Genomic DNA, 12,659 nt, shown 5'->3' with positions numbered 1-12,659 from the left:
TTGATGGAAAATTACTAAGAGAAAACACCAGAGGTAAGGAGGGTTCTGGCTAAATCGACCTAAAAGGAGTCCTTTCTTTTTTAAAGGTATTTATTTATTTGAGAGTGAACATGCATGTGTGAGGAAGGAGAAGGAGGGAGTGCGTGCATGTGTGAGCAAGAGCAGGGAAAGGGACAGAGGGAGAGGGAGAAGCAGACTCCCGGCTGAGCACAGAGCCCAACGTGGGGCTCTATTGCAGGACCCTGAGATCATGGCTTGAGCGGAAGGCAGCCCCTTGACCTAACAGGAGTCTTGCTGAAGAAAGGCCAGGGTGATCAGACCTCACCTGATGGACTGTAGAGGGTGAAGAACCAGATCAGGTATCGAGGGTAGGAAATTCTGGTTAAACTGACTTAGTGAGATTCTTGCTAAACCTAGATTTTATAAGAAAATAGAAGAGAAGGCCTAGAAGGTTTGGGACCCTGACTAAAGTTTGGTGAAGCAAAGGACTTTTGTCAGTAGACAATATTTAATTCAGTTCCTTAAATTCTAATATGCTTGTTCAAAAAAGTACTATCATTCACTTATAGTCAGTACACAATACGTTCTTCAAAAATGGCTAATGGAAGAAAAACAACGCAGAGTTGTAAATCAGCTTAAACTTGAAAAGGCTTGATTTCCAAATTCAGGTCCAGGTTGTTTTGTCACCACTCAAGAAGGCATAAAGGTTTTTGACATTATCAAGGAACACTGTGGACAGCAATAAAAACTCTAGCCTAAATAAAAACTCTAGCAATAAAAACTCACCCTTTTAAGGGAATATGTGTAACTTACATAATGTCACATTCCAGAGTGAAGTCCCTAAGCAGAGAAACTTGCTCTTTTCAACTTTACTAATGCTCCCTATGCTGTCACAGGCACAATTCCAGGCACCCCTAAGAGCTAAACCTGTATCAATTTCTTACAAGAAAATAAATATAGACCCAAAAACTCACTCCCCAAAAGCTGCAAAGTATCAGGACACCCTACTTATTAAAATCCAATAGAGATGGTGCCCCTGTGGACACAGTCACATCTTATGTAGATGCACCAACGAAAAAGAACAGGAATATTTGAAGTGCAAATGTTTTATTTACAAACTTATTTAAATACTTATTCTCCCCAACTGAATACTTATTGTAATACAGAATACAACTGCTTTTCCCTCACAAATCGTGTCTTAAATTGGTTGTTTTGCTGTTTACATACATAGGAAAACACCTCTGTAACAAGTTTTATAACTAAAAAGGAGACAGATCAATAACACTGCCTTGCCCATTAAAAGTGCCAGCAAATGGATAAAAGTATTACTGAACTGCGTATTTCATATTAAACCACATTTTTTTCACTTGCATGTTGTTAGGATTGGAAGAAAAAAATGATAGGTACCTCACTCTTGATATAATTTAGTGTAATAAACATTTTATACTCACACTTGTGTAATTCTATAATATTATAAAAATAAAAATCAGAGATAATAAGTATAATTTTCACTGATTCCTTGACTAATTTATGCTTACTTTCTAAGCACTGTTATTTATAAATGTTTTCTGTGACCTTTTTCTGTAAAAATTTTATTATCACTTCCAAAACATGATGGCACTGATTCTTTTTTGTGGGAATCTACTCTTCCAAATCCATTCAAATTGGTGGATTTCTCCCCGTGAATTCTGTTTTAATAAGATTTATCTAATATTTAAGGCTTTGTCGTATTCAACATGAATACTATGTATGAATCTTCTGATGTACAATAAGATTTGACTTCTGGGAAAAGGCTTTCCCACATCTGTTACATTCATAGGGCTTCTCTCCTGTATGAGTTATCTGATGTCTAAGCAGATGTGACTTCTTGATGAAGGCTTTGCCACATTCGATGCACCCATATGGTTTCTCTCCTGTATGAATTCTTTGATGTGTAACAAGCACAGATGTGTTACCAAAGGCTTTGCCACATACAATACATTGGTAGGGTTTCTCTCCTGTATGAAATCGAGAATGTTTATAAAGGGATGAGCTATACCTGAAGGTTTTCCCACATTCCTTACATTCAAATGAGTTCTCAAGTGTATGGGATTTCACATGCTGGGTAAAGGAGGAGTTCCAAGTGAACGACTTCCCACACTGATGGCATTCGTAAGGTTTCTCTCCCGTGTGGAGTCTCTGATGGACCACCAGTTGTGCTTTATGCATAAATGCTTTCCCACAATCATTGCACACAAAGGGTCTCTCTCCGTTATGGATTTTCTGATGAGTTGCAAGGTGCGCCTTCCTGCTATAGGCTTTCCCACAGTCACGGCATTCAAAAGGTTTTTTTCTTGTATGATTTTTTTCATGTCTAATGAAATGAAATTTCTTTTTGAAGGCTTTCCCACATTCAGTGCATTCATATGAGTTTTTTCCAGTATAACATCTATCGTAACTAAGTAAGTCTAAAGTAGGTTGTAAACTCTTCCCATATAATTTACATTTATATGATTTTTTTCTTGTAGGATTAAGACTTGTGCTCATGTTATAACCATGGAGTCTGTCCATAGTCAGAATTTTATTGAATGTGAACAAAACTGAATTCAAAAAATTGTCTTTGCTTTCCTGGTGCTTCTCTGATTCATCAACAAGTAGGCAATCAGCTTCTAAAAAGGAGTACAATAAAACATGTCTAGTTAATTTTTTCCATACCAGGTGTAGAAAGAAATATTATTTCAAATCCAGTATCTAATTCTGAAACAAATCCTAAATTTGCTTTGCTCCTGAGCTTTAAGAATAAAACTGCTGAAGAGGAAATGGGAGCAGATGAATGACATTAAAGAGAACAGATGGCGTAACTTGGGACCTATGAAAAGACCGTGCAATAGGCACAAATTACATTGAACAGGGTACAGATATCGAGGCATGGTTACCTCACATGAAGAGAGCCCACTGAGGAGATATGACCAGTGGATGAGGTGACCCAAGGAACAAGAGACTAGGGAGCTAAGGGAAGATATCAGAGGAAAAACTAGATCTGGAGATGGCAGGTTTAGAGTCCCCATTACTCCAGTCCTAGGTTACCCTGGTGGGAGGGCTCCCCATATCCCTCATTCACATCTCTTTTTCCTCTTAATCACCTGGCACAATGGCAGTTGCCTTCAGGGACATTCTTATGTGTCCAGCCCTCTAACTTCATCCATATCACAGGTGAGACGGGCCTGCAGCTACCACAGCTGGGATATATTCTCCCATGTTCTTGTAAGCCCAGCCACAGATTCTACCCATTTGCTATTGTTTTTATTCTGGCTGCATTTCTCTTCTTTTTTTTTTTTTTAGGGTGAAGCCCTATATAAGACCATTTGTTATACTTGTATTTGACAAGTACTGTTTTTACATTTTCTTTCAATCTACCTAAAAATTTAATCCCCAGAAAGCTGGGAAGTCACTTTTTTAAAATCCTGAAGTCACATTTTTTTCATTCCTATCCTCAAAACCCTAAAATCTCCAATCCATTTCTATATTAAAAGGGGGGCACCTGCTGGCTCAGAAGAGCATGAGGCTCTTGATCTCAAGGTTGTGAGTTTGAGCCCCATACTGGGTGCAGAGATTGCTTTAATTAAAAAAAAGAAAGAAAGAAAACTCGGTAGAAGGGGTTATATTCCCACTCTTAAGCTTCCCTCCTTGTGGAATGTTAGTACCACACCCCAAATTCTTCCTTCATGCCTCATTCTTCTCTGTGTAGCTGCCCCGAATACTGGGCTATAGCCATTAGTACACATCTCTTTATAGGGATTGGAGTTTCTGTCTTTTTTCCTTTCTACTTCAAATAATGGAAAGCAGTATCCTGTGTTACCTCAACTAGCAGTAACCAACTGAAAAATCCAAGGCACTCAGCCTGGTGAACAAAACTATACATTATAATCAATTCACTCATGGTATCTAAGCATGCATTCTTCTCATCCTGAACAAGTATCTTCTGTTCTAAGAATAGACTCTAAATAACTACAATATTTTGCTCATGTCCCTTCCCCACCTTAACATCCCCTACCTCATCCCCCCTCATCTTATCTAGTCCTTAGATATTCTTTAGGGAAGAACCATTGTTCCATGATCTCAAAAAAAGACTCCTCTGATCTTTGTATGCTTTTAACTTTAAGCTCCATTTTCTCTGTATTTCCAAGATTGTCACCACTGCTCCCCAAAACCATTCATTCTGACAATTAATTAGAACAGCAATGTTACTGTGCACTGAACAAATATTCCACACTCCTAAAACTTTAAAATGTTTTATATGGTTGTTTTGCCTTTTACACACCCAAAAAAATGGCAATGCATTGTTTTTTGTTTTTGTTTTTTGCTTTCTTTGAATCTTTCTCAGGAAACATAAAAAAGCCTCACTGAAAAAATAAGAAACACCGCCCACAATGCCTGACTTTACAACAGTGAATTTAAAAAATGTTTATTAAATATCCATTGTGTGTTCAGCAATGGTGTAAAAACAAAAAATGGTACAGGTCTTTTTCTTCAGGGCATTATCATATGAAAATATGCTTTATAAGCCATAGGGTTAAAAAAAAAAACAAAACTAAGAGAATATATATCAAGTTTTCACAGTAGAGTCCTAGGAGAGCTAGGATGGAGGTTCCAAGAAGGTAGAGATCAACTAGGCTGGAGTTACCATGAAAGAGGAGAAGAAATGAATTCAGACTTACTGGCATGCTGGGCTTAGTTAGGCAGAGAACATCAGCTTCCAAAGAACTGAGGCACAGAAGAAAATCATGTACAAAGTTCACTAAAGAGCCCAATTGTCACGGCATAGGGAAAAGATGAACAATTCTGGGCAAATAAAATGGGATCACATTAAAGAGGGCCTTAAAAGCCTTTTAAATATCACAGTACAAGTTATGAAGAAATAATCTGTGTTTATCTGTCAGAAGAGTGACATGGAAAATGTAATGATTTGGATATATCTTGCAGGAACATCTAAGATAAACCAGAAAATAGGATGAAATTGGCAATTTAAAATCATGACCAGCCTAGACACTGTATTGGGAGATCAAATTCACTTGGTTCATTAGGTCATTCACTATGTCATTCGAATTTGGGGGCCTAGGGGATCTAAAAATACACTTAATTTGTGTCTCAATCATTTAAAGTCTTTTATGGGCTCTGTGGAAAAAGAAAATTTTATTTTAAATCAGCCTTGAATGAACTAATAATTGAAATCACAGGTAATAAGTCATAATAGTATTTAAGGAGACACTCTTGAGAGAAAAAAGCTAAGTTGCTTACCATAGTGATGTGGAGCCGGCCAAGCAGCAGGCCAGCCATTATCCTTTATTACAATGTAAACAGAAAGGTGAAGGCTAAAGAATACGACATAGTGGTTACTATGAGAAAACAGATATGGAGGCCAGGTGGGAAAAACGGGGAGCTGGAGAACGGGGAGTTGGGAAAATTGGAATGGGGAGTTGGGAAAATGGGAATGGGGAGTTGGGAGACATACAGATGCCACAGATAGGACAAAGAAAATCACATTAGTTCTTCAGAGGGATGCGGTTTCTGAAGGAGCTGCCATGAGAGAAGTTCTGAAGGTGGACAAGAAGGCAAGCAGCAATGGTGGAGAAGCAGTAAGTGAGGGTGAGGACAGATTAGTGAGGAACCAACTCAAAGGAAACTGGGGAATTTCCAAATGATATCAGTATTACCAAGTGAAGCAGAGAGCTGCACTACAAGGTTAATACTGCCAGTTAGCAGTGAGACTGCAGATGAGCAAGGTGGGATGCACAGGTGGGTATATGCTACAAGAAAAGGAAGAGGTTTTTTTGAAAAGGGGAAATAATTAGAAAGGGCATAATGTTACTAAAAGTTTTGAAATAAAAACAACCAACATATACTGAACACATACTCTATGTCAACTATTTGAAAGATTTCATGTGGATTAACTCATATGATCTTTAAAAGAAACTTGAAGTGAGGATTAATATTATATCTGTTTTATAAATAAAGTTGTGCTACAAAATAATTAGGTTAGACAGTGATTGGTGGAGTAAGACTTTAAATCCACACGATCTGACTACCTTGTAAGAACTAGATATATGGAAAAGATGTGTGCCCATGTTGACGATAAAAGAATGAAGATTTTAGGAATTAAGAGCACAAAGCAAGGGCCTCCATGGAACAGGCAGTGCAGGGAGACAGGGCAGAGAGAAGAGGGACCTCCCTTCAGACAAAAGCTGAGCAAAGAGAAAGAGCAGCTCTGTGAGCACAGGGAGTCAAGGTGTCATCTGGGGATCTGACGATGTTATGGCAAGGGGACACAGTCACTGTCAAAGCTGTGTGGCTTTTAAGAAGGCCTTCCTCAAAGAGCTGCTTCCAAGCTACCTGTCCCTCACTGAACTGAATCTCAACTCCAAAGACTCCCATCTGCCCGGTTTTCTTTCACTCACCTGGACAGCGCCAGCATGGGTTCTCTCCCTCCCCCAGCCATGGCTCTTGTCCTTGCTCTGCCTTGAAGACGCCTTTTGTTTTGGTACCGGGGCCCCCTGTTCATGGGAAACAACACAGAACTGGAGACAAAGTGCTAGAGACAAAATCACTACCTCACAATTCAGGCTGCCTCCTTGAGTCTCAGGGCCTGGAAAGGATGACAGACAGGCTTTAGAACAGAAAAGACCCTTCTCCTCCACCTGGGAGACAGAAGCATAAACACTCTATCTGTTTATGCGTCATCTCAAAGGGGATGAAGAATCTGTGACCGCTAACGTTCAGGGCCAAACTTAGGAATGCTTCAGAACGTCCACAGCTTCCACAAGTCCTAGAGGAAGGGCACTAGGAGTATATTCTTAGTTCCACTGAGGAGTCACCACCCACTGTCCTTACCCACTGAGATGAGGTTTCTAAAGTTCTCCAACATCACATCCCAATACAAGGTTCTCTGATCACAGTCAAGCAGCTGCCACTCCTCTGGGGTGAAGTCCACAGCCACATCCTGGAATGTCACTGATCCCTGTAACAGCACATTCATCTTCAAACTAAAGTGTGCATCATTTGGGGACTTGCAAGAGAATCATAGCAGCCTCTTATGATCGTATCATATTCATTGTTGAGTTTTCAGAAAATATAACTACGGTATGCTTGACTCAGAATTATATTTTGTGATAGAAACAAAAATCACATTAAAAATATTTACTAGTGTCAGGACAGTTCAATCAGGTAAAGAATAGTCTTTTTAACAAATGGTGATGTGACAGCTAAACATCCACATGCAAAAAAATGAGCTGGACTCCCTTCACACACACACAAACACCTTATGTCATATGGAAAAATGAACTAAAAATGGATCAGAGACCTAAATGCAAGAGCTAAAACTATAAAATCCTTAGAATACATAGAAGTAAATCTTTCTGACCTTGGATTAGGCAGTGGTTTCTTAGATATGACAGGAAGTGTAAGTGACCACAAGAAAAAAATAGATAAAATGGAAATCATCAAAATTTAAATTCTGTGCTTCAAAGGACACCATCAAGAAAATGAAAGATGGGGTGCCTGGGTGGTTGAGTCATTAAGTGTCTGCCTTCAGTTCAGGTCATGGTCCTGGGGTCCTGGGATCAAGTCCCGCTTTGGGATCCCTGCTTGGCAGGAAGCCTGCTTCTCCCTCTCCCACTCCCCCTGCTTGCGTTCTCTCTCTCGCTGTGTCTCTCTCTGTCAAATAAATAAATAAAATCTTAAAAAAAAAAAAAGAAAATGAAAGACAACCCACAGAATGGGATAAAATATGTGCAAATCATATACCTTGATAAGAAACTTGTATCTAGAATATAAAAAGAACTCTTACAACACAACAATAAAAAGACAACCCAACTTAAAAATGGACAAAGGATTTGGAGAGGCTTTCTCCAAAGACACACATAGTCCATAAGCCACGAAAAGATGATCAACAGCATTAGTAAATACAAATAAAAACTAAATGAGATATCACTTCGCACCCACTAGGATGGTTAAAATCAAAGATAGACAATGACAAGAAGTGACGAGGATGTGGAAAAACTGGAACTCTCATATATTGCTACTGGGGTTGTAAAATGATGCAACAACTATGGAAAACAGTTTTACAGTTCCTTGAAATGTACCATATGACCCAGCAATTCCTCCTAAGTATATACCCAAGAAAACTGAAAATATATGCCCACATAAAAACCTATACACAAATCTTCACAAGAAGTATTCATCCAAGAGTGAAAACAATTTAAGTATCCATTAGCTCATGAATAGATGGATAAACAAAATGAGTTATATCCATATAATGCAATATTTTTTGGCATACATGTAACATTGATGACCCTTGAAAAAGGTGAAAGAAGCTAGTCAAAGAAAATCACACACTGTATTGTCTTAGCTACATTAAATGTTCAGAAAAGGCAAATCCATAGAAACAGAAAACAAATTAGGGCGGGGAGATGAGAGGAATGGGGAATGACTGCTAATATGGGGTTTCTTTTGAGGTAATGAAGATATTCTAAAGTTAGATAATGGAGACGGTTTCAGTGAATAGACTGAAGACCACTGAGTTTTATACATTTTAAATGGGTAATCTGTAATACTTGAATTATGTCTCAATAAAATTATTTAAAATACTGCTAATATGTCCTTCATTCACTCACTCATAAAATGTTTAATAAGGACCTACCAGACACTGTAGTAGTGATACAAAAAAGACTAAAGACTAAAGGTATTACTGGTCTCAGAGATCTTACAATATATTAGACACAACAAAGTAAAAATATAGGTGAGAAGGTTAACATGTCACACTCACATGACCATAATTAAATAGAAAATAAGGACTCTTTTTTACATGATAAAATATATCCTCTCAACCATAAGGCCAAAATCATGGTTAACTAACTTAAGCTGAAATTAAAAAAGCATGTAGCTACATACATATTACAAATAGATAGTTAAGACCATATAGAACAGGGGTCAGAAAACTACAACCCATACATTGGCCTGCTGTTTTGTAAATACAATGTTACTGGAACATTTACACCCATTCATTTACTTCAGCTGCAGAATTGAGTAGTTGCACAGAGTCTGTATGGTTTCCAAGACTAAAATATTTACTATCTGGCCCTTTAAAAAGTTAGGAGACTAGCTAGTGTTTGTCCTATGAATGCATAGATAGTTCGGTATTAAAAAGTGTATTAGAAATTCTCTAAATTGCGGTACTAAAGATGACAAAATATATTATTTTATCAACAGGTATTTTTAAAAACACATAACGGAAAAAGTTTCCAACTTGTGAAAACAATTTTAACAACCTAAAAGTCTTTAACTTGATTAAAAACAACAACAACAACAACAAAAACCCACTATCTACTAAAATACAAGAGGAAACAATGAAACACTGGAACCATTCCATTAAAATTGGAACAAAAAAGATATTGGCTAGTAATTACATTGAAAATTATAGTTCCTAGCAATCCTGTCCATTGCAATAAGACAAGAAAAAAATTGAAGACATACATATTGACCAGTAAGGCATAAAACTCCATTTGAAGAATATATGACTGTCTACCTAGAAAATCTAAAAACCAACTAAAAAATTCTTGCACTAAGAGTCCTGTAAGTTGACATAAAGTCAAATAGATAAATGCATATTTCCCAAACACCAAAATAGCCAATTAGAAAATATAATGAAAAAAGATCCCATTCTCAAGAGCAACCTAAACAATATGTAAGAATAAACATTACAAGAAATGTACAAGAACTATAATAATAAACCTATAAAAATGTAAAGAAGCGGGGGGTGCCTGGGTGGCTCAGTGGGTTAAGCCTCTGCCTTCAGCTCAGGTCATGATCTCAGGGTCCTGGGATTGAGCCCCACATCCAGCTCTCTGCTCAGTAGGGAGCCTGCTTCCCCCTCTCTCTCTGCCTGCTGCTCTGCCTACTTGTGATCTCTCTCTGTCAAATAAATAAATAAAATCTTTAAAAAAATGTAAAGAAGAATATTGTATTCTGTGTTCAATAAGAAAAATTGAACACACAATACGTTATTGAAGTTGGGAATTCTATACAAATCAGTGTAAAAGTATACTGCAATCACAATTAAAACACCTTATATACTCCTTTATAGAGTCTGACAAGTTGATTCTAAAATTCACATGGAAGAGAAAATGCTCAGGAGTACCAGGAGACTCTGGAAAAGGGTACAAGGTTTACTTATGGCTACAAAAGAATATTAGAAAGGCTATGTACCTGAACTTACAGATTGAGTTCATATAGTGCTGCTTACTGGCACTATGTTCTCTACTTACTATGGGAAACACTCTAAGAAAGTCATAGGAAATGTGATGTTATATTTATCACAGGGTTGTTGCTGTGAATGTTATTTCTAACATTATCTCTATGAAAATCCATTACAGTATTTTTTTTTTCAGAGAATTGAATCAGGAATATCTTTACTTATCTGAGGAATTATTTTGCTTCATCCTCACAGATAATACCAATACTTTAACTAGCTGGCTAGCCATTTTCTATGATTGCTATAAGGACTAGGTACACATATGCAGCTCAAATTTATTCCAACTATGTGCAGACCCTGTGACCTGGATATCAACTTACCAATTTTCTAAAATTTTTTTGGACTTGATCTATTCAATCCACATTTTCCCTGTCTATATATTTCCTTTTTATATGGATTTTTGAGAGATTTAAGTGACTGAATAAATGGATACCTTACCTGGAAGTTGATCATTTTCTGCAGCTCTTACACAGAGATCTATGAATGTAAAAATGGGGAAAAAAAGTATAGAAAGGTATAAAAAAAAAAAACAAGGAGCAATGTAGAAAAGAAAAGAAGCACTATCAGAACAGAAGGACTCACATTCCAGCTTCAGTAAATGTCACCCAGTGGGAGAATGATTCTAGAAGATGTCAGAAAAATCCATATTTTATAAGCACCAAACTCTACTGGTGGTTCTGTTATGAATATATGAAGGTCGGACAAGTATGTTGTACATTTCTGTTCTGCTGATCTAACAGCAAGTTGTTAATCTTTGAATCAGTGACATTTTTTTCTCCCAAAATTTATTCCAAGAAAATTTAAATGAATAAAAGACTAACTAAAAGCCTGGTCTCTAAAACTCTCTGGAATCTCTGCTCTGAAGCTGGGATAAGAGAACTCAAACTGGGTTGGGTTTTCTTGAGAAGGTTGGACCCAAGAATTTTTTTTTTTTTTTTTTTTTTTTAAGCTGGAGCACCCTTCAGTTTAAAGTCTAAATCAGCCTCTCTCTCTCTCTCTCTCTCTCTCTCTCTTGATCTCTCTTGATCTCTCTGGAAATTCACCATCTCCTATGAGCCCAGTATCGGTTTTTAAAAATTCCAACCAGCAAAGCTGGGGCCATAGAAAGGCTAAAATATGCAAAGGGGACTCACAGCTTTATTTACAGCCTTCCCTGGAAGATCTGCCGTTTCAACAGAGACCCTTTAAAAAAAAAAAAAAAAAAAAAAAAAAAAAGACTACAAATCGAAATTTACTCAGCAGTCACTGCTCAAATATTTCAAAAGGAGAATAAATTCAACTCTGTTTTTTTCACACGATGCTATCTTGCAAAAAAAAAAAAGAATAAAATTTGGAGCACAGCATAAGGAATACAGTCAATGATACTGTAATTGTCATATAAGGGGTACAAATGGTAACCACACTTGTGGTGAAATCGGCATAATGCATAAACTTGTCAAATCACTAAGCTGTACATCTGAAACTAATGTAACACAGTGTGTCAACCATACTCAGAAGAAGAGGAGGAAGAAGAGGAGGAGAAAGAGAAGGAAGAAAATTTGGTGAAAACTCATCTGGGTTTGAATCTCAGCTCTTCCACTTTCTAAGCTGTCAGTCTAAAGCAAATAACATAACCCCTCTCTCAGCTTCAGTTAATTCACATGCAAAATGGAGAGAATACTTACTTCAGATTATTGTTGTGAAAATACACTAAAAAGAGAACACAGCAGTTTCTCTAGAAATGCTTTCTTCCTAGATCCCTTTGAATGGTTTTAATATTACCTTTTGCAGGTTCTGGTAGGGCCAATGGTGTTCTTGTAACCAGGAAAGGTACAGCTGATGCACATAGTCCTACACAGTGATCTCCTACAAGAGCAGCAATGTAAACAGAGCCTGCCCCAGCCCCACCCGGAATCTGGGAACCCACCGAGTGGTAGTCAGACCCTTCTCTTGCTCTCTCTGAACTACTCCAGAATCGGACAGGACTCACACACCCGAAAACCAAATCACCGCACGTAGGGGTTGTGAAGTATTATCTTCTTTTCGGTAAGCCAATAAACTGGTCCCGCCCGTCCCTTACGTCCCCAGGCTCCACAGAGTCATACCTGCCAGCCTTTCACTGCCACGCTCCCAGCTTTGCTTGTAAGAGATCAGGTTACAGAGCTCTCCTAGAGACTCCGGGGGAATGCCGCGCTCTCACTTCATTCGGCGCAGGTTGGAAGATTACGGAATACCAGCTGGCGACCCACTGCGCGTGTGCGGAAGTAACTGACGCCCAGGTTCCCAGGTCCCTCCGCGATGCAGGCTGTTCATAGGGGACTACATTTCCCATAAGGCCTGTGGAGCTCGCTTCCAGAAGGCATCGGAAGCCTCTGCCTCTTTGGGGGACGTTTCT

The 12,659-nt window shown here is 38.1% G+C and overlaps 1 protein-coding gene across 10 annotated transcripts; it reads right to left on the bottom strand.

Moving 5' to 3' along the window:
• Nucleotides 1-1,090: 1,090 nt before the first annotated feature.
• On the bottom strand, nucleotides 1,091-12,659 carry ZNF684 (zinc finger protein 684). 10 transcript variants are annotated; one of them, XM_032877417.1, is made up of 6 exons: nucleotides 12,370-12,658; nucleotides 12,047-12,115; nucleotides 10,724-10,762; nucleotides 6,868-6,994; nucleotides 6,435-6,530; nucleotides 1,091-2,648 (listed from the first exon to the last, which is right to left on the bottom strand). In XM_032877417.1, the coding sequence occupies exons 3-6, from the start codon at nucleotides 10,736-10,738 to the stop codon at nucleotides 1,744-1,746; spliced, it is 1,143 nt and encodes a 380-aa protein (XP_032733308.1). In that variant the 5' UTR covers nucleotides 10,739-10,762; nucleotides 12,047-12,115; nucleotides 12,370-12,658; the 3' UTR covers nucleotides 1,091-1,743. The 10 variants fall into 10 exon arrangements, with proteins under 10 accessions (XP_032733308.1, XP_032733303.1, XP_032733302.1 ...); XM_032877412.1 differs by lacking the exon at nucleotides 12,047-12,115 and having other exon boundaries at nucleotides 6,868-7,042; nucleotides 12,370-12,659; XM_032877411.1 differs by lacking the exon at nucleotides 12,047-12,115 and having other exon boundaries at nucleotides 6,868-7,042; nucleotides 12,374-12,659.

The sequence above is a fragment of the Lontra canadensis genome, unplaced genomic scaffold (assembly GCF_010015895.1).
Source record: "Lontra canadensis isolate GAN:19392208 unplaced genomic scaffold, GSC_riverotter_1.0 scaffold60, whole genome shotgun sequence".
NCBI classification, from domain to species: Eukaryota; Metazoa; Chordata; class Mammalia; order Carnivora; family Mustelidae; genus Lontra; species Lontra canadensis.
The sequence above is the reverse complement of the archived record's forward strand: the minus strand, read 5'-3'. Positions and strand labels throughout refer to the sequence as shown.

What these genes read in the sequence shown, in the direction of transcription:
- ZNF684 (XM_032877412.1), bottom strand. An exon ending in TAGAAACCTCATCTCAGTGG is followed by an intron (nt 6,531 to 6,867) that starts GTAAGGACAGTG and finishes TCCCATGAACAG; the next exon opens with GGGGCCCCGGTACCAAAACA. An exon ending in CCCATGCTGGCGCTGTCCAG is followed by an intron (nt 2,649 to 6,434) that starts GTGAGTGAAAGA and finishes ACTCCTTTTTAG; the next exon opens with AAGCTGATTGCCTACTTGTT.